This window comes from Dicentrarchus labrax, unplaced genomic scaffold, assembly GCF_905237075.1.
Source record: "Dicentrarchus labrax unplaced genomic scaffold, dlabrax2021, whole genome shotgun sequence".
Classification (NCBI taxonomy): Eukaryota; Metazoa; Chordata; class Actinopteri; family Moronidae; genus Dicentrarchus; species Dicentrarchus labrax.
Genome location: NW_026136723.1, coordinates 16,969,698 through 16,992,137, shown reverse-complemented (window position 1 = coordinate 16,992,137; position 22,440 = coordinate 16,969,698). Strand labels below are relative to the sequence as shown.

Here is a 22,440-nt window from a genome sequence, read left to right as displayed (position 1 = left end):
AAAACATCTGTAAGTAGGACAATGAGCCTCACAACAGTGGCTGGTTTTTGTTCATACTGTCTGCAGTTTTGATACAGATCACGTACATGCGCATGCCGCAAGAAGGGCTGAAGCATTGCCCTTACCCAGTAACAAGAAGTTGAAGCACACAAACAGGAAAAGCTCACTCATGTAAAAAAACCAAAAAGCTGGTTACACTTATGGTACTATGATATATGGTAAAAGAAAGAAGTGGAAAAACATGAAAAGACTGCAGAGGTGTTAATCTCTTTGACACGTGACAATCTGAGAACATTTGCTTTTGTCACACTAATCCAAAACTGCATTAATCTCTTGTTGAGGAATTTCCAACAAAATATGGATTTTGTGGTGGGAGGTGACATGCGAAGCCAATGTCAGAGAATAATAGAAAGAGAAAACTGAAAAGGCTTAGTGGTTTCATTGGAGACTGTGGATTTTGGATTTGCCTAATCTTTTGCATTTTTATGTTGTACTGGAATCGTGTTTCAATAAAATGCCCCTGGCATGTGGGGCATTTACAGCCCTTTTAATGATTTGTTGAAACAATTAAAGAATAGGACCACCCTTTAAAAAAAACATGATATGTAAATCTCTTTTTTTAAACCAGAAAGCTCACCGTGGATTCAGACCTTCCTTTAAATATGATGCCAAAAACCATCTTTCTACTGTATCAGGTTTTATTGGCTTTATTTTGCGAATGCCCCCTTTCTATTGTGCATGTAGCCAACAGCAACAGTCAATAAAACATAATAGAGGAGATTTTGCCCCATATTTATGAGCACATGTCTACAGTCAGCTGGGAGCTACTGTTCACTTTGTTACTGCTGGAGAAAAGAGTTTCTCAAACTAAGCTACCAGTACACGTAAAGTTGTACACGTGTGAAGATAAATGATAGGAAACAGCATTTAAATCACAGGAAGGTGTTTTAGGTGGGATACGATTTTTTACTGGAAGAATGTAGCCATTTCCTTTAAATAAATCCCTTACTGTAAATGTTTAAATTTAAAAAAATCCCAGCCTACCTTAATGTCATAACAGATCCGTATCTAACAATTTGCGCTGTTGGCTCCCTGTGTGTTTATTGGCCTGTTGGGTCCATTTTCCGAGAGATAGAGAGGTTTTCCTCCTGGCCTGAACTGCTCCCATCAGTGTTAAGTTACTTCACAGATGCACAGAAACATCTGCTACATCTATAACTGACTTGACAAAGAATGGAAGTTCAATTTGGGTCTCACAATTTCAAAGAAAAATACTTTTAGGTTTTGCAGTCCAATTATATAATATTTATTTTAATAGATAATTATATACTTAGGGGAAACAAAAGAGAGTGGAGCATGTAGGAAAATAGCTCTACAAGACTCCCCCCTTCCTCTACTTGTCTTGCCATGCTTTCTTGTTAATCCAGAATGGCATTTGACCCACCTCTCTGGAGTTCAAGCTTGTTCTTGTTATTTTTACACTAATGCCTGTTTAGTGTTGTCCAAGCAGAAGCCAGGGCCTACAAAGAAAGAGGAAGTGCCACACATGAAGCTCAGCGCGGTCTCCTGGGTTTAAATTCTAGTTCATCACTTCAAACCCCACAACACAAAGCAGCACATATACCCTGGTGGAAAAGATTCTTCTTCATCTTCATTACCTGAGCTCCTCACATAGAAAAACAAATAGAATTTTTAAGTTCTTATCATTTCAAGTCATGCCAGGAAGAAAACATCAAAGATCCTCACCAACTTCACCCACCCACTGCCATGTGGTTTTCACATCTGCTCGGCCCAATGACACACTGCCAAGGGAAAAACAGCTCCTCTGAATGCGGTTGAGATAAGTTTCCTCAAGGCAAACAGCCCATCTCTGGATGGCATCGTCAGCTGGTAAGTAAATACAGGGTAAGATAATCTGGTCTCTCTCTCTCTCTCTCTCTCTCTCTCTCTCTCTCTCTCTCTCTCTCTCTCTGTGTGGTGTGTGTGTGTGTGTGTGTGTGTGTGTGTGTGTGTATCTGTGTTCTTTTAGAAGTTTTAGACGAGTGTAAACAGCATGGCTAAAAAATGTTCTCTATGCAGAGAACTTAAGTGCTGTCATTAGCTCATCCACTTCAACATGTCTGGAGTTCATTTAGACCGCAAAGGCCTGAAAATATAAAAATTGTTAAATGTCAAAAAAGAAGAGAAATGTTTTTTTAATGTTTAGTTTCAAATTCATAAAGGATAGCACAAAATGGAACTTGTTTCTTTACCAAAATAAGAAACTATCTAGTCTGATGTCTGTAGAAAACAATATATCTATATAGAGTGGTACTGTTAAAATGTATCCATAGGGTAAATTACTGTAGTGTTTTTGGTATTTCCCACGACATGTCCAAGTATGCGTCTGAGCAAATATAAGCCAGCAAAAAACATCTGCAATGCTACCATTTTCTTGTGTAAAGAACATGTTTTTTTTAAATATTCTCCACGGTGCCTATAAACTTGCATAATACATGGGTAGTGAACACAGTGATTGTCGAACTGACTATAAAAATATGTATATGAACCAGAGTCTATGCAGCTCTATGAGACGTAGGCACAGCAGTGGTTTGAACCAAAGCCTAATGCCAACTCTGGCAACGTTCTCACAATGGCAATGCTATCATGCTGATGCTAGAAGACATAATGTTTATCATGTTCATAATGTGAGTTTAACGTGCAAGCATCCTTTAAGTAGGAAAATTCACAAAGCACAGAGTACAAGCACAGCTGATTAGATTGTCATTAGCTTTACAACTATTTCATAGTAAATCAAAGTATTGGACAAATTCAAATTTGGACCCGATGATGACACTAGAGGATAAATTAACTTGATACAACAATTTAGTGTTTTAGTTTTTTAGAGTGTGACATGAATGTCTCTAAATTTCACTAAAAACCACAAATATGAACAACAGTTACAGGAAAAGGGGAAGACCAAAGGTTTTAGTGGGATTCATCATGTGGGAACCGTGAATCTGTACAAACGTTCATGACCACAGTTGTTAAGTTATTTCAGATGAAAGAGATGACTGACTGACACTGCCATCCCAAAAGCCACTCATATGACAACAAAATGAACCCCAGACTTTCATATAGGGAAGTTTCTGAACATTGTGTATTAGTTCAGACAGCAATAGTGACTGATCCCATGCAAGCAGTAAAACCTGCATGTACATACAGAGACAGCTACTTGTTGCACTTTCACCTACTTCCTGCCTCAGCCTGTAACTCAGATGAACACCTGAGACTCCAGCTGTGACTGCGGCAAGCTGACACAGGACACATAGGGTACAAGGCAGACTGTTCTTTTCTTATCAGGCTGACCTTAGTCAGAACCTTCTTATCAATGCAGTTTAGTGTGACGTGCACAAGGGGTTGAAGAGCAGTGGGCTTATAGAAACTCTAACTGCTTTACATCATAGCGTATAGATTAATCTGATCTTGTCCGTTACATAATAATGAGGCATGAGGTTAGATATCTGTGGATCCAGTGCAAATTATCATTATTTAAAAAAAAAACAAACATTCAGTTCAAGCTTTGTTCTTTTATGTTATTCTTTTAAACGTTTGTGTAGAAAGGTGTATTGTTATCAAACTGTACCTTTTTTCTTGAATTCAGCCAATTTACTTCCACCCAAGACATTCCAGTTCAGTTTGTTACAAATTTAATTAAATAAAATCACTTTCACTTCACTCAATTCCTTCATTCATATGGAAATGCAGAGTTTACCCTGAAATGTTCTGATGATTAAACCCCATTCACTTGAATCCTTTGTTAGAAGCTTGCAGTGCAGGAAATGAGAGAATGTTTGTGTAAAAAGGTAATTTTCACAGTTTTCATGCTTCCAGGAGTAACTGCTTCCCGCATGGACCGGATACAAAGAAACCTAAGTTAGAAACAATATAACAGTGCTGTAAAGGAAGTGACAAATAGACACATAAATATCATAAAGGTACCTCTAGTTGCCAGGGAACACTTTAACAAGAGCTTCGACCCTGGCGCTGGTTCTGCTCTTTATTTAGCAGCTGTTTTCTTCAGCTATGCTGACATCTACTGGTGTCACGTTGTACTAACAGTAAATAATAAATGCTAGGCAAGTGATGGTCAGCACTATTTGGGCTTTTCTTTGATCTGCTGGTATGTCTGTGTCAATAACTTGACTTAAAGGTCCTGTGTGTAATGTTTAGGAAGAAGATATTGTTGTTATGTATGTTTTCTGTAGTATAAAATCACCTGGAAATAATAATTCTAGTGTTTTTCTTAGCTGAGAATGAGACATATTATTATCTACAGCTCCGGTCTTCTTCCACAGAGTCCACCATGTTGAACTGCCATGTTTCTACGGTGGCCTAGAAGGGACAGACAAAACACTGGCTATAGATATAGGGCCTGAAGAAGGCTGAGCTGTATTCAAATGGTTGCAGTCTGCAACGTCACTTCTAGATGCCACTGAATGTAACACACTGGTCTGCTCATAACCTTTGATAGGTTCATTGATTCTTCTGGGATATGGTTGCATTAAGTATAGTTATGTCTTTGTAATGACTTTTCAGGACTATCTTGTGAGTTGTAGCAGATGAACGTGTAAACAGCATTCTTGTGTCAAACTCCAATTCTGCACAGTGAAGCTCAAACATCCAGGCCAAATAATAAGCAAAACATGACTCTCAGTGGAGGGGCTTTTTAATGCAATAGAGAATACAAGACCATACAATAGGCCTACGTTCTAAACAAGGTTTTATCCAACATGAGATATCAGTTGTTGGTGCATCAAACGGGTTAAACTTTGATGCACTGCTAGACTTAAGTATTCCAAGACCAAAGTGTTTCAGTCTTTTTATCTTTTATCTGGTATGCTCAGTCTACAACATACTAAAACAGAACAAAAGACAGATCAGCGGATGCATTAAGAATTTAAAAGGAACACACTTGATCAAGGAAAGATAAATATAAAAACACATGTATAAAGAAACAACAAAGCCCACCATGACTAATAAATGACTTTCACATTTTAGTGTGCTTGTCAGTGCCCTTTTATTCTGCCTGCCTCTGTGTCTCTCTTTTTCTTTGCCATCAGTTCCCCCCCTCCCTCCTCTTGTGTTTGTCTGCCAGTAGCTTAGGGAGCAATGCCCCGACTGGACAGCAGGTGTGCTCTTTCTCACTGCAGCACGCAACCCACTGCAGTGCTGCCATGTATGTGTGTGTCAGAATGTGTGTGTGTGTGTGTGTGTGTCTGTGTATGCGTCAGCGTGCCTGCCAGCTTGGCCACTGCTGCTGCTGCCACTCTGCTGAAGGAGAGTGGGGAGAGAGAGGACGCTGGAGGAGTGGAGGGAGAAAGAGAGCAAGGGGGATAGAGAGAGAGAGAGAGGGGAGTCCAGGCCCAAATAAAGCCATGGGGGCCGGGGCTGGGCTGGGCCCCCTATAGCTATAAATACGCTGGCCGCCTGGAGGTTCGGGTTTGGTGGTTGGGGCTTGGGACCAGTGACAACCACTGCAGCAGTAGCCTTCCTCAGGGGATTCTCCTCCGCATACTCATTATCCTCATCATCCTTATCCTGGTCATCAGTGTTCTGGGAATCAAAGATGCCTCGCGTGGACGTAGACCTCAAGCTGGACTTTAAGGATGTCCTCTTCAGACCCAAGAGGAGCAGCCTGAAGAGTCGCTCAGAGGTTGGTCCTGTTAATTAGTTGTACTCTGATAATGTAATTCAAATCTTACAGCTACAGTTCAATCAACCATCTGTTCAGGATTCTTCTCCGGAGGAGTATAATCTGTTTACTATTGCATTCAGGAAGTACACTTATGCTTACGCCTCTATGGTGGGTGACGCAATACAGATATGTTAACTATTTATACATGGAGGAGGCCCTAATTTTGGGGCCTACTAACCCTGTTTGCTGCACTCACATCATCATATTTGCAGATGAAAACTAGAGATATCCATATACAGACTAGCAGCATCATTGACAATAATTAACCCCATAATCTTGACTGAAAGCTGAAAAGTGCACACTCAGTGTAATTCTATATTTGTGTGCCCTTTGTTTTGTGTTAAGAGCCAGTAGGTGCACACTGCCCTTGTATTTAAGTGAGCAAAAGAAGCTACCCTGAAAGGGGCATATGACAGTGGAGTGACCTTCTTAAAGGTGAATGAAAACAAGGCTAGCCTGTGCCAGACAGACGCTATAAACTATAGCTGTCTATAAACAACAAAAGAAAAGGAGATTTCGTTAAAAAACCAAACCTATTTTGATCACAGTGGACTTGATTTTGTCATCAATCATTGTCATTTTAAGCAGGTATAACAGGACGCAGTGTATCTAGCACACACTGATTTTGCTCTCTGGGACAACACAACCCTCTCCTTATTGTTTTATCTTCAACTGTCACTAGATCAGAGACTGGTACCAACCCAAGATCATGATACCGGTGTTGTGATGGCACCAGATCTTGGGTTGGAAGGTGGAAGTGGGTGGGAGTTGGCTCCTGACAGGGGAGCAAGCAACATGAGACACAGCAGACTTCTCAGAAAACCTGTTTAAAAATAGTACCAGTGTGTTACAGTGAACCAGAGCACATTCCATATGCCACAGAGATATCGGTATAGCATTATATATACACTGACACAGAGAACACACAGTACTTGAGCGTGTATTGATATGTACTGAGTGCAGCCAATTCTATATTTTATCCCATTTATATCTTTGTCATTGTTGTTATCTCATTAAACCCTCTTTCTCTACAGTAACTAAATAAAAAAAAACACCTAAAATAACATTTCATATATCAATAGTCTACATAAGATGACTGCAGCATACTGCAGCCAATATACCGCAGCCAGATCTAATGGTCCATGCACTCCGAAAAGCATCCATCTGTTTACATCCTGTCTGCTCTTGTTTGAATTATTGCTGCATTTAGCAGGAACAGAAATCCACCTGCCGCAGCTAAGCTTACCAGACATCCACAAAGTTGCTCAATAACAAGACACCACATGGTGAGCTGGTCGGTATTCAAGTACTTATGCACCACAACTGAGCAGAAACATGTCCCTTCAATCTGGACATCACCAAGATTTTTGCAGATGCTCAACAAAAACACCTAAAAAGACAAAGAGAATTATCCATTAGTGTAAAAATTACAAATATTTTACAGATTTTATCTAACAAATGTCTGCTATATCCAGAGCTAACGCAAATTTACACCAGCAAATTCATAGCACAAGTCATAAAAATGCTTTATAACAGAAGCCACTGGATCTATGTGTCATACTAAGTTGTGATTTACTGGTGAATCGGCTGGAAAATCCTGAGTCACTGTGCTGTATTAAAAGAAGAGGCCTTCTATATTGATTTGCTGCAGCAAGACCATAGATATGCATGACTTAACGCTCTACCCTTTTCATTCATACTTCTTTCACCACTTACCTCTTTCTCTTCTCTATTATGAATTATAGCCTCATTTTTGCTGTGGCTTTGAAAATGAGTCCACTGTGAAGGTTATGGGGCACTTTGTACTGTTTATTTACTGCCTATTTCCACAGATGAAGTAGTTTTGCATAATAAATGTCTTGGCTCTACTCAGCGATAGAATTCAGTGCTGTGAAGCCGTTTAAGTAAATGGAATATGGCTTAAAAACACTAAACTTAAACTTAACTTTTAATTAAAACCTTTATAAAAATATACTATCTTACCCTACCTGTAGTGTATATGTGTTTCTAGTTTGGCATAATAGCTTGAAATATTGAGTTCCAAGCTACGATATGCTTTCTCTAAATAATTTTTTACAGTGAGACTAACTTTTGCTAAATAGTGGACACTGAAGCCACAATAATATTTACAAGATAACGATGAATACTAAAAGGTAGTGTAACAGTACAAAAAGTAGGAGACACAAAGTCACTGTACTGACTCACAAATGTCCATTACCAAAATGTATCTGAAGTTAGCTAACATTAGCTACCACAACAGTAATACCGACCAACAGTCCAGGGGTTAAGTCATGTTAACTCACTGGAAAAAGATTTATTTATTGCAACTGTTTTTGTAAAAAGAATCATTGCCATGACTTGCATCACCAGTAGAAACAAATACTTGACTGTAAAGGGAGCAGCTAGTGTGTCACAATGAGCCCTGCTTGTTTCATGTAGCTTATCACATTACAGCAGCACTGGCTAAGCTAACCTCTGGATCTAAATGATTCAGAGCGTCGTCATTATGACCACAAAGACTCAGAACATGAGCTGCTCCCATTTTCACGAAAAATCTGCAGCGTCCCCCTATTCAGCTCCAGCTCGCCGGCTGAGACAAAGCCAGAAAGAAGTTCAACATCCATATTTCTACACACAGTCTCATACGTCATGGACATATAAACGACCTTTATTTGATACACGGGTTCTCAGTTGCACAGTTGTTCATTCATAGCTCTATCTGTCTGTCCTCCTAAAGGGAGTCTTCCTCCTCTGGCTCGGTCTGCTGAGCGCTAAAAAGCTGAAGGCCGAGCCTCATGCAGTTTAAACACTTTCACACAAACTCAAAGAAGACAAAGTATCCTCCTGTCCTGTGGTTTTTAGCCCATAGACAGTGTAACATTAAAGACCCGTCTCCCCTCAGGTGGACCTTCAGAGGACCTTCACATTCCGAAACTCCAAACAGACCTACAATGGCATCCCCATCATCGCCGCCAACATGGACACCACAGGGACGTTTGAGATGGCACAGGTCCTCAGCAAAGTGAGTTAATGGATGAGGAAATAAATAATAGCATCGTTTGTGTGTTTGTGCTTTTGTCTCTGTGTGGGCCTGCCAACATCTCTTCCACTGAGACGTCTTTGCAAGCATTGGACATGGAATCACAGAACAACAAAAAAAAAACAGACATCTGCCAGCTTCTGGGGTGTTTTTTGCTTTCTTTTGTAGTACCTATTGACTCAGGAAAAGTGTAATCTTTAAAACAGAAGTTATGAATGGGTTGATTTACTACTCAGTCTGATGAAGATTTTTAAATGTACTCCAATATATAAATTATTTCTGCATTTCTGTATTCTCGTCTTTCTTTCTTTCTAGCACACCCTCTTTACAGCCATTCATAAACACTACTCTGTAGAAGACTGGAAAAACTTTGCTGCTAATCATCCAGAATGCTTAGAGGTAGTATCACCATATTTGCCTTTATTCCTCATTTGCAACATGAACATAACTACACATATGTTTTTGTATTAATAACTAAAATGCAGTTGTGTCTTTTCTCCACAGCATTTAGCCGCCAGCTCCGGAAGCAGCAAGGCAGATCTGGAGAAGCTGTGTGCCATCATGGAGGCCGTCCCTGCCCTCAAGTACATCTGTCTTGATGTGGCCAACGGCTACTCTGAGTACTTTGTGGAGTTTGTCAAGACGGTCCGGGAGAGGTTCCCCAAACACACCATCATGGTAGGAGAGATGGCTTGCACCTAAGCTGGCTGGCAAGTTATGGGATGTGCTGTGAGATTCTGTCTTATGTGCTAATGCTGTCTGCCTTGCAGGCCGGTAACGTGGTAACGGGGGAGATGGTGGAGGAGCTCATCCTCTCCGGTGCTGACATCATCAAAGTGGGCATCGGGCCAGGTGGGTGGCTACTACGAGTCTGAGCGTGTCTGAGGAGGGTGCTCCCTCTGAGGAAATGCAGAGCAGCACAGGGCTTCACAGAGAGTTTTAACCTTAGTAATAGTTTTACTTTGTAGACTCATTGAATCCCTGTTACTGCACATGTTACTTGTTGCATGGTCCAACTTGTAAATAATGTAAAACATGGTTTTATCACCTGTAGGTTAGCCTTTATAACATTAGAAAGACCTCCAGGGTAAATTATTTGCTAATTATTTGCTAAATCAACTTGAAATTTACATACTCTTAAATAGCTTGTTCCATATGAGGTAGACGACCTTTTGGATAGTCTGCTGCTGTTTTCTTTCTCCAGCCTGTCGAATAGCAATCTGAGCTGACGGCACCAGATCTGAAAGGAAACAGGTTACTCGAGCAGCAGCGAATTAAACACAGGCGGGGATAGTTTAATGAAGATGGACTTTCTCTAATGTGTGCACTGTGTGTTACAGGGTCTGTGTGCACGACAAGGATCAAGACAGGAGTGGGCTACCCACAACTAAGTGCTGTAATAGAGTGTGCAGACTCAGCCCATGGACTCAAAGGACACATTATCTCTGTAAGTCCCACATCGCAGTACAGAGAAATAACCGGGGTTACTCAAGTTAGTGTAGAGTATATTAAGTATACTCTACTTGTCAAAACTGTCTTATTTTGCTGGTGGGCATCAGTCAAGTTAGAAAAAAGGGAATCCTTCAAAGGTTAGAAAAGGGGGCTGTGATGGTCGCATTTGACTTAAAATGTGCTTCAGATATGGAGGATGTACACAAGCACGGCAATGTAGTTTGCATTTAGTTCTTCTTTGCTTCAAAGAGAACTTAAAGTTATTTAATTGTGTGTCCAGCCTATCAACCTACAGGACAGAGATCTAACAAACATTATCCAAGGACCCTTTCCTAATCCATAGTGTATGGTGGTGGTAGTGGTTTATTTGCTTATTTTAAGCCCTTTTTGCTTTTAAAGTCCATAATCTTGTTGCATAAAGGTTCCAAGGTTGATAATAATACTGGGTTGCAGCCAGTAGAGGGCATCCTCAGTCTTCCAAGCCTCGTAGATTAATACGAAAAATCTGTGATTCTGTGTGAAGCCATATACCTTTTTTTTTTTGTCTCTGCCCAGGACGGTGGCTGCAGTTGCCCAGGAGATGTAGCTAAAGCCTTTGGTGAGTATTCAACCTACAATTCTTGTTCTTTTCATAAATAAATGATTCACATAATATCGGCGTCATGTATGACTGTGCTCTACAAATTGAAACCATCACGGCTCCTCTTGCCTTTGCTCCTCAGGCGCAGGGGCCGACTTTGTGATGATGGGAGGAATGCTCGCGGGCCACGACCAGTGCTCTGGGGAGGTCATCGAGAAGAACGGCAAGAAATACAAGCTCTTCTACGGCATGAGCTCTGACACGGCCATGAAGAAATATGTGGGTGGCGTTGCTGAGTATAGGTGAGAGACTGATATCATGGATTCCTGTTACCCTTGATAGAATGCTTGATATGTATTCAGTTTAATAATTCAGAAGTATGGAATGAATTTACAGTACGTGTTATCACTGAAAATGAGTACTGCGTTAACTACAGCATGTCCTACCCTCTTCTCCCTCCTCTGATTTCAGGGCGTCTGAGGGGAGGACAGTGGAGGTTCCCTACAGAGGAGACGTGGAGAACACCATCCGTGACGTGTTGGGGGGCCTCCGCTCCACCTGCACCTACGTGGGTGCCGCGAAGCTCAAAGAGCTGAGCAGGAGAACCACCTTCATCCGTGTGACACAACAATCCAGCCAAATGTTCACTTAGCAGGGCCTGCACATGTGAGCGCACACACCCAGGTTGCATGATAGGCATTGTGCGTGCATCAGCGAGTTAAAATGTGCGATAGGAGGGCAGAGGTGTAACACATACAGGAAAAAAAACGCACACCCACACAGATCTTTCTACATGACCACCCAACCTGTTTCTCTCAGGATATCTGCTGTCAGAAAAGCTATTAGTCTCCTGCAGGTTGTGATTAAAAAAAACTCAAAGTTTGACTTGAAGAATCACCACGCTGTAATCAACTTAATCCTACAGCGAGTGCGTTTACATGCTTACAGACGCCATAATATTTTTGCGTGCAAATGTCATAACAGCTTGGATGAATTCTGCTCAGTTCTGAGAAATGGGAATAAGAGAGCTAGACTACTGAGGCATGTGTACTTCAGAGCTGATCTTTCAAAATACTCTTTTAACTTAACTTCACAGTAGTCTAGATTAACAGCATATCGAGAATAAACGAGAATGCAAGCTAACACATCGCATGTAAACACACTCAGCAGGGGGAGGCTGATACTCGTGCTAAGATCATTTGGGGAAACTTCTAAAGCGTATGTTGGAATGAATGTGTAAATCAATATGCAATGTTCAGAGACGTCACCCTTTAACTGTCACTGGAGAAATCATGTTGCAATAAACTGCATGCAGGACCTTCTGCTAATTTCCTCACTGGTGTTGATCATTCTGTGAATTGTTTATAAACTGTGTAAATCATATTTTTTGTGCGTGTCAGGAAGATTACACTGAGCGAGATGAACATGAAGACCTGTAGATTTATGTATTCCAACAGGACATATTTGAATTGAACCAGATTACACTTGCACTACACTTGATTGACTCCGCTGTGCATGCGGAAGTTCACTTCATTGCCTCCACAGTGCCTGACATTGTAAATCAAGGGCGGATCTGTGGCTTCTGCTGCATTGAAGAGTTGCTCTCTTGTACTTTAAAAAAAAGCAAGGAACTTTAGGGAAAAGTCATTTAAAGCAATGACTTAATCAAATAAAACTAAAACATCGTTTTTCTTACAAAACAATTAAAAAGCAAATAAATATATACAGAAAATTTCTTAAGGAGGCATTAGTGCATGTGTTTATTGAGACTGGGATATCTACATGACTGTGAGTCAACTGCCTTTTCAGAGTGTTTATATTGTAATACCATGAACATCATAAATACTGCAATAATACTGAAACTACAAAAAAACATGTTTAAACAATAAAAGCTAAACTGAAACAAGCAGACCCACAAACTGAAACTAAACTGAAATAATTGAAAACTAATGGAAAAATACAAAACTATAATAACTCTGGTAAAGACTCAGTACATGGGGGTGCGCGCTCTCACAGGTGGGACGCCCCTGCATGTATCTATTCTGCTGTGTAATTCATTCTTAAGCCCATAAGAGAAATGTGCAGGATCTTCATCATTCTGTACTTTACAATGACAGGGACTTTGGTACAGTAAAGTGTGTCCTCTATTTGCTTTTATTCATGTAACATACATTAGTCCAACATACAACTTCTGTGTCTTCACCATTTTAAAAGGTTGGGATGTCATGCAGCCTATTGTACACAAGAGGGAGCTATTTTCTGCTCAATTTCCGCACTAAGCCAAATCAGTGGAGGAAAAACATCATAGCTAATAGGAGATAAGGTTTTAAAAGCAGGGTGTGTGTTTGTTAGTGTTAAATAAAGACACAAGTCGCCCATTTATTCCAGATATGTCAAGGTTTCATTTTCTTTTTCAAAGAGGTGCATTTGTACAGATGTCAAATACATACACCAATAGGGTTTCTCCATTGCTATAGAGGAAAGGGGTGGTGAGACACAGGGACTTGGTGAGTACAATATAGTACAAACAAGTTGGCTGGGAACTGCTGCGGCTCCCTGCAGGCCAGACTGTCCGTGCAGGTCTGTGCTGATGTCTGGTTCTCTGCCAACGTCTCGAGGGCCAAAAAGTTTTAGTTCAGTACTTGGTGTCACAGGTTAGCAGAGAAACATCTAGACAGACTGGTTGCTAGCCTCAGGGCTGAGTGTTCAGAACAGGGGGGAGGAATCAAATGAGCCACAGCTGACAGATAAGCTCCACCCCATCCGTGGCAGTGGGCAGGGTCAGAGGTCACGAACCGTACAGCCTGTCCCCTGCTGAAGTGTTTGTTGCCTTGCACAGAGAGGCAGAACAAAGACGTTCAGTACACTGAAGAGTAATCAAAGCCATCTCCAGCATAATACACATAATATCATAATAATAATTCATAGTTAATTGTCAATAATGACATTTGTTAATCATATCAAATTATATGTAATAAATTTACATATCTTATAACCCATATGAAACAGCCCACTATGTAATTTGATTGGGGTGAAACTAAACTGTTAAGTGGGTCTCTACAAGTATTTTTTTTTCTTTCTGCCTGAGTTGGTTATCCAGCGCTATGGACATTGACGACGTCATACAAAAAAAGGAAAAGAAAAAAAAAAAGAATGAAAAAAAAGGAATCCTGATCGAATTCTGTTCACTTTTAAACACGACAAAGTGCCAAAAACACATCCTTTTTGCAAAATGAAAGTACAAACATCAAGAAACAAAGAGCACACATGCCTTTTTTTCTGATCAAAAAGTCAAAGCTCACACACCAACATTCATATTATTTGTAAAACTGTGCAAGAAGCCAATTTAAAAAAATGAAAAGAAAAAAAAAAGACATTAGCAGTGTTCCTCCAGTGAGGAAGCTTGTCATAAAAACTCAACAATGACACATTCTCTACATAGTTGTAAGTCCCCTGACATTATACTGAGTGCTACAAGGAGACCAAAAACACAGAAAAAGCTCCTGCACCAAAGATAATGCAAACAAATAAAACGTATCTGCCGAATTAGAACTCAAAAATGTGAACAAAACAAAGCCTAATTAAGGGCACAGCCTGGTTGGTGTACGGTGGAAAAGATTCCAAACAAACCCGAACACAACAAAAGAGGGGATGCATTCCATGAGAAAAGGTTTTCCTAGTGGAAAAGAACCAAGGAACCACCTAACACCTCGGCCCGTTGGACCCAAGAACGCGCCGGGCGCCAAGCGAGATGGAGCACAGACAGATAAACACAAGGTTACGGCAAGGTGATGTGCAAAAACTTAAACTGAGCCATCTCTCTTTTTTTTCATCCTTATTCTCCTCCTTTTTTCATTCTCATTCTCTCTGTCTGTTTTGAATGAATGTTACCCCTAGGGAAGGTATCGGTCTGAGACAGAGGGGTTAGACCAAGCCCATCCTAGGATTAGAAAGTGCTGAAACATTATCAAGTCTTTTACATCTACTTACATGTGCATCTCTGTTGGTTGGTTGTTGTATTTATTTATTTTTTTTAAAACTTTTTTTGTTTTTCGTTTTTTTACAAAAGTGGTCCCCACTAGCAATGAGGTTTCTTTTTTCTGTGGGTTTCACCGTGAACCGTTGAGGGTCAGGGTTTACGATCTCACAGACATTTAGAGGAGAAAACACTCCATTACGCACACATGCCTCATACACTCAAAACCCTAACACGCTCATACACATTTGAACACAGGTGTACGCAAGCACACATACTACACACATGACATATGGTGCAGACACACACACACACACACACACACACACACACACACATACAGAGGAGACATGACACAGTCTCTCACACACTCAAATTTAGGAAGGCCGCAAGGACAAAAGGGAAAGAGAGGTACAGACAAACTCTCCATTGGTTTTGTTTCTCTTCACGAACATCCTGACTCTCGCTTTACAGATGTGACACACACATCAACAGACAGTAAAATACACAAGCCATTAGAAAGGATGAGACACTGGAGTAGGACTATGCTACATACACTTGGCACAGCAAAGGGTGGGGTGGGGGACAAAATGTAAGTATTGCACATTGTGGTACATTTCAAGGGGATAAAAAGGTTAAACTTGGGATTATCTTAACAAAATTAAAACTACACCAAACCCTCAAAAAACGTAATGATGTGCCGTTCACCTCTCCTGCATTCACAATGTGTCTACAATTCAGATTGCTTTGTTTCATAGTCTTATTATTAAGCATGCATTTCCACTTAAGTATAAACACAATGACCTGTATAAGCTAGTAAAGGAGACCGAATATCAAAAGTTGATGTTACGAGGGGAACAGGCAGTCCAGGCCAGCCCTGTTATATCCAGGCAAGGCCACACTGAAAGGTAGCTAACGGTTGTTGAGAGTTAATTGATTGCTTTGCCTCAGGAGGAGGAGGAGGTGCTTGTGAGGCTGGCTGGCTATGATTGGGTACCTGAAACAAAGTTAACGAGGTCACTACGGGAGTCGTGGCAACGAGGCAGACCTGGGCGAAGTCAAAAACGTCTGCTGGTTACTTTTCAGGTGCGCGTGACATACGCTCACCTGCAAGCTTGACAACAGAGTTCAGGACTCGGACCAGCTGGGACAGTGGAGGTTTTGGGGGTTATGTTCAGTTACTGCATATATGAGACACTTCCCTGAAAAAACTAGCAACTGGAGCTCCAACTGCGATTTCTATGTTTAAATCGACTTTATGATAAGAGGGAATAGTGTTAACTGAAGCAGAGAGTCGTGTTCAGGTATATTAGCTTCTAAAAACAAGTTCCAGTATGTGACAAGATTGTTTTTCTCTCTAAGGGAAGAAAGGAGGAGTTGTTTTGGTTGTAATGCTAGAGGATTATTATTAAATGTTTATTGCAGAGAATTTGAGTGGAATGACTGTGTGTGTGTGTGTGTGTGTGTGTGTGTGTGTGTGTGTGTGTGTGTGTGTGTGTGTGTCCACTTATACACAAGCAGTGCCTGAATATTGTCGAACTATTGCTTTCTAAACTAACCAAAGCAACAAAAGCATCGCTTGGCTTTGGCTAAAAATGTTTTTTGTTTTTTTTTTACCTGACAGTAAAGGTTTTGTTGGTCTGAGTGGCTGATAAGTTTGTTTAGATGTTGTGTTTCTGCTTTTACATTTGTTGGGAAAAGGGGGTTTGGACAAAAAAACAAGTAATATGAAAAAAAAGAAAAAAAAGAAGAACAAACACTTACAAAACATACAGTCACGCACACACACAGATTGCAAAACATGCACGCACACAAACGTACTCCTTTTTCCACTATTAATGATCATGATGTTTCATTAGGAAAAGGAAGAAATGAAAATGCACTACTGTGGTGGTGTTGATCTGAGAAACCCTGTTTTATTATAAAAAAATAAAGCCTTTTCAAATCTCTTATGGGGTCTACTCACCATCACCATCCATCTGCACATTCAACCACCTATCCATCCATTCCTCATCCATCTGAGCACACATCTATCCTGCCATCACCCTGGTACACTCCCACCACCGGAAACAGCGTTGCCGCCACACAGCTAAACCGACATTATCAGTGGGATGAAAATATGACTGATTCACTTCTTAGAGAAAAAAAATACCTCACACCTAAATACAGTGGCTGAGTAGAAAGCTCAACAGATATGCCCGCAGGAAGCCACCTTCTTCTCCACCTCCTTAACAACACTATTATGCCAGCAACCTGCACATGCTAATCTAACTACAGTGCATGATCATACTGCATTGTTACATGCAGCATGAGAGAAACACTTACATGTTGAATGGCACCGTACAATCAGAACATATTGAATCCCAGACCACGTGTGTCCACCACCACGGATACATTTTTGCCAATTTCATTTTGAATTTCAATTTGTCAAATCTAAAACATCAGTGTATTTCAGTTACACTGACGTTGGAGAAAAAATAAAGACAATACTTTACGCAGTATAATCAAAGGATCATCAGGTGGTGCACACTTCACATTACATCTCTAAAAACCAAGCTCAGAAAAAGAACAGAACTCGGGCATTCATATGCAAGAAAAAGCCTGAGAGGATGTTTAACTGAGAAAGCTTTGCTTACAAAGCTCTAAACGTTGGAACAACCAAGCAAGCACATCTGTTGAGGTAACTGCTACATCTTAGCAAAAATAGGGTTTCAGCTGGCTGAAAGCACAGGCCGTGCTCAAAACTGCACCCTAGTCCCTACACCCTGGTTTCAACAGCAGGAAAAGTGGGCAAACAAGTCTCAATTTTCCTTCACACACTACAAATGGTATATCTTTAACTAAAGTCAGTAAATTCAGTAGGCAGGCACATATTAAAATTCTGGTTTACAGATATGGTTATGTTTGTGAAACTCAAATGTAATTTGACCTTAACTGCATGATGTAGAAACTTTTCCTCTACAATGTGATAAGTGCCTGTTGAGGAACTAAAACCCTGGTCTCCTCCAGTGTGTTACGTGGTCTAGGGCTCGTTTCAGGACAGGGCCGTTAAAAATTATGTCTCCACCCTTCTCCCTCCTCCTGATGTGCAAATTGCAAGATTCTCTTAAGTACGACTCCAAGTAGAAACACTGGACATTTAGCACTGACTATATATCAAATGAGTATATCCTTTTCCTATACACAGTATACATACACTCATACACAAACTCACACACATACACAAACACTTTCTGTACAACTGTACTGTTAACAGTGTGCATTAATCCAATGTCAGTCAACTAGTGTCTTTGCAGGAGGGACAATATGCACCAAAAAGCATTTGCATTCATCTAAATGCTTATTAACAAATACAGTACATATTATAGGTCATTGAGTTTCGGGGGATAGTCTGTACTGTTTTGTGTTTGTGTAAGAATGTGTGTGTGTGTGTATGGACAGACACAGACCAGCATCATGCACACGCACACATACATTACAAATATATGACACCCTTCAAAATTCTGTGGCGTGAACTTCTTTCTAATGCTCTCTAGTCTAGTACAGAACATCAGTGGGATATTTCAAAGCCTTTTCATTGTTAATCCTTATACCAGATCCCAATCTTTCAAAACACATTCCAATACTTTTCCCTAACTTTTTGCATGGCCAGCTGTACAAGCACACATGCTAAAGAAAAACATCATATTTCTTATTCCTTTTGTCGCCATAAATGCTTCTCTAACCTAACTGGAATTTTCTCAAATACCTGTCACAATCATCCCTTTCGTTGTGATTCCATGGCACATCCGCTCCCACGTTACCAAACAACCCCTTCACTTTTCCAAAAGCTTCACCTTTCCAAAGTGCTATTGCTACTTTCTACCCTTGTCGATATATATACATAAAAAAGAAAATCTTAAAACATACAGTACTGCGTAAATAAAGAGACAACAAATATGTGTCGGCTGTATGGTGAGTGTGACAGGTGTGTTAAGTGCTTTGAATCATCTCGACCCTCTCGGAACTGACATGCAGATTCTCTCAGTTTCTCTCACACAGCCTTTCTCCTTAAAAAAATATAAAGAAATTCATCAAAAAACGATGAGGATTGTATGAAGTCTTCCTCTTAACATTATTTTTAAAGTGAAGCTCGCCAACCCAGTGTGTTTGCACTTGTATGTATCAGGTTAGGGTATCTCACATTTACACATTAACAATGACCCACCTAGGTTCAATCTAGGACTATATGACCCCTGATTAAGGTTTTTGACAATCATTGAAAACACCTATCTGGTCAGATAGAAGACGAGGGGTTTAAGAAAAAAAAATGTAAATGAAATAAGATGAAAGTAAAGACTCCACCATCATCAAACTGAACAGTGTTGTTCCCTCTCTATTGTGTGGCACACTGGTACCACCTGATGACATCACTGATCAGGTCTGGCACACCCTGATGACACGGTGAATAACACGTGCTATGTTTATACTAAAAAAAAAAAAGGAGAAGGATGTTTTTCTTACTCCCACTCAGCAGATGAAAAATTTCACGATTTACCCACAAATCCTTCATGCTTAGGATCAGCTGACATTATATCACTCCTGTGGTCCAGTGTAAAACCACTGGCGTGGCAAGATTTTCGTCCAGGCGGCCTCACTAGCAGTGCACAGGGAGTGAAATCACTGTCAAGAAACTAACTGAGAGCTAATTCAATTTCAAATTTACATAACCTGCAATGTGTATCCAGCCAAGAAGAGCCATCAAGCATTGCTCCTGTGTGCCACACAGCCACCAACAAACACTCTTCACTAATCCCTCACCATAAGTCATATTGTGAAAACCACCAAAACGGCACAGATTGCTTGTGTGATATCAAATCCATCTACAAAAAAAAAAAAAAAGTGTTATAAACTACATGGACTTAATGTAAGGTGATACCATGTAGGGTAAATTTACCTCTACAGTACAGTATTCAAGATAGAAAAATAAAAACAGAAAACAAAACTTTAAAACCAAGACAAATGAAACATTAAAGTGGGCATTCATGATTTTTTTTGTAGAATCCTTTTCTGTTTTTTTCCAAATCCCAATGGTTACTTAACAGTCCTGCGAGCATTCACTTGCCAATATTCGACCTTCCCTCAATGCTGACTTTCACCTCATGAGGGATGAAGGAAGGTTTGGGCAGGGTCAAGGGTGGCTCCTCCTCAGATTTTTCTACTTTTCGACCTTCAGGGGCAGACCATCTCCGCTTCCTGCCTCCTGATGGCTTACTGGAGCCAGCTTCTGCACCACCGGCAACCTGACATTTAGAAACTAAGCCTCTCTCTCCAAACATGAGATCTCCGTTTTCCACATTGGTGCCACTCCCATTGCCACTTCCACCCTTCCCTCGCTGGCTGATGCCATTCTCCCGCTCGCTGTGCCTGGAGCCTCCTCCACCGCAGCTTTGGGGAGCGTCTGAGACAGCTCTGTGGGGTTTGAGGTGCCCGTGGCTGGGGGCTGGGACACAAGCAGGGGTGGCCAGCTCCAGGGGCTGCGTCTTCTTCAGAGATCCGTTCCTCAGGTTCTTGAGGGTTAGTGAAATACAAACATCGCCCACAGACAGCTTGGTGCAAGGCAGCTCCAGAAGCTGGGTGGTCCGGTCAGGGCAGCATGAAGACCAGCCTTGGCCGAAGACGAAGAAGGGGTACTCCACTAAGACCTCCACACTCACCTAGAGGAAAGGGAATGGTGGAAAGACACATCAAGACAAAGACTTCTAAGCCCCTAAAAACTTAGTTTCAAACACATAGTATTTTTCCAGAACTTTAAATAGTCCTGACTAAATAAGCAACAATAACATTTTAATTTAGGAAGAAATCGAAAGAAAGAAGAAATGTTCACTAAAGAGGTAAACTGAAATCATCACAATGTTATAGGGAATTTGGGGACAGGCAAAAGCTATTGTAATGATGTGCTTTGCATAGTAATAACATAGTTTGAGTCAAACAAGTAGCTACATCGGGGTTGGTGTCGGGTGGAGGGGGGAGTAACATCAAGTTTGTTCATTCATTTAGTCCATATATAAGTCTCGGAACTGCATAATGAAGCAAGGCTTATACTGAACGACTCTAAACGCACATGATTGTGCTTTTAATGTGTGCTTTTAATTCATAATGAAAAAAATTTATCTACCACTTCAACACTAGTATTAGACTTAAAGTGGTAGACAAAGTGGCTAATCTGCTTCATCAGGACTGCATGGGTGTGGTTTGATCAGATTTGGTTGACAGCCATAATCCACCTAATCATTACTAGGAAGAATTATCTTTGTAACCAAAGGGGCAAAATATTTCAACAATATCAGCCCAAAAATGAAGCCTTGTGGTCCAAAATCAATGAAGAGGATGGAACATATTTTTGTGAAGAGATTGTAATTCCTCTGGATTCAATTCTGTACTTTGGTGTCTGCTTTATGATTTGTATGTATGACAGAATGAAGAGATGACAGACGCAGTGGAGGCTTTGCGATATGATGGATAGAGCGAGGGAGAAAATAAACCTGAGGAGAAAGAAGATGAAGTGAAGGAATATCTGAAATATTGTAGAGAGAATGAGATGGTGGGAGTGGAAAAAGCTACTGAGATGGAGACGAAAAGGCGAGATTACAAAGGGAGGGTGGGTAGAACGAGAAGAGGAGTGAGGAAGAGAGTGTGAAGGAAAACAATGTCAAGAATGATACAAGTGGAAGATGTATCAAACACCCTCTCAAAGCAAACATCAGGCAATATTTTCCCTCCTGTATTATATAATTTTTGACTTCTCAGAGTAAAGTCCTCCGAGTGTGGACTCAAAGCTGCTACCACCTCTCAGGAAAAGAAAGAAAAAAAAGTAAGAGCCACGGATGGCGTACAAGAGAGAAAGATAAGTCTTTGAAAGATTGTCAGCTTTTGTGGGGTACAGTATCAAAGAGCAGCCGGGGGCGGGAGAGATGGTTAGAGATGTGCTGTGTGGGCGGACGAGTCACAGCGTGGACAGATGAAATAGATTAACTGGCTTTAACGCGCACCCTCAAAGACAGTGAGAAGGGTGCGTGTGTGTGTGTGAGTGTGTTTGAAGGAGTAAGAGAGAACCACAGACAGATAACAGAAGGATAAATTGTAGCATAGTATTACATGTTAAGAGATTACTGAGAGATTGAAAAGTAAGGGTTCGATGAAGCCTCTTAAACCTTTCAAGTACAAAACATTATCTGGGAATAAAGCATGTATCCTACGTCTGTACTTTAGGTATTTTACAGACCTAAATCACACATATATAGATAAATAATTCAAACATGCAAAGTATTACATGTAGAAATAAAGCAGGAATGTGTTGCTGAATCAGTGCACTTGTGCTCCTGGCTTCACTGAATACTTGAAAGAAAACCTGATGAGTAAATTTCAACAGTCGACTCTTTGATCTGTCTCTAAAGCTCGTAATCAGAACATGTTTGTTACATGACTGCCTTGCTAGTACATTGAACTTCATCGCAAGGGGAATAGCGGAGTCCTGTGAGATTCACGATTATAGAGTCATTAATACGGGCGCAGCTCAACACTTGTCATTCAACATTAATAACACCAGCCAAGAGTATACATAAAAGGCTTCTTAGAGATCCATGATACAACTGGGCTGATTAGCTTGGCACTGC

General features: G+C 40.7%; 2 protein-coding genes across 3 annotated transcripts in view; one reads left to right on the top strand and one right to left on the bottom strand.

The window, feature by feature from the left end:
- Positions 1-5,351: 5,351 nt before the first annotated feature.
- On the top strand, positions 5,352-12,145 carry gmpr (guanosine monophosphate reductase). Its single transcript, XM_051391407.1, has 9 exons — positions 5,352-5,695; positions 8,640-8,759; positions 9,093-9,176; positions 9,282-9,455; positions 9,548-9,629; positions 10,118-10,224; positions 10,785-10,827; positions 10,952-11,111; positions 11,281-12,145. The coding sequence occupies exons 1-9, from the start codon at positions 5,609-5,611 to the stop codon at positions 11,459-11,461; spliced, it is 1,038 nt and encodes a 345-aa protein (XP_051247367.1). The 5' UTR covers positions 5,352-5,608; the 3' UTR covers positions 11,462-12,145.
- A 1,042-nt stretch (positions 12,146-13,187) lies between these two features.
- Positions 13,188-22,440, bottom strand: part of atxn1a (ataxin 1a) — an 89,479-nt gene continuing 80,226 nt past the window's right edge. For both annotated transcript variants that reach the window (XM_051391392.1, XM_051391393.1), the window contains one exon: positions 13,188-20,481. In XM_051391392.1, coding sequence (XP_051247352.1) covers positions 19,882-20,481 — 600 coding nt within the window. In that variant the 3' untranslated portion in view covers positions 13,188-19,881. The remainder of the gene's footprint in view (positions 20,482-22,440) is intronic.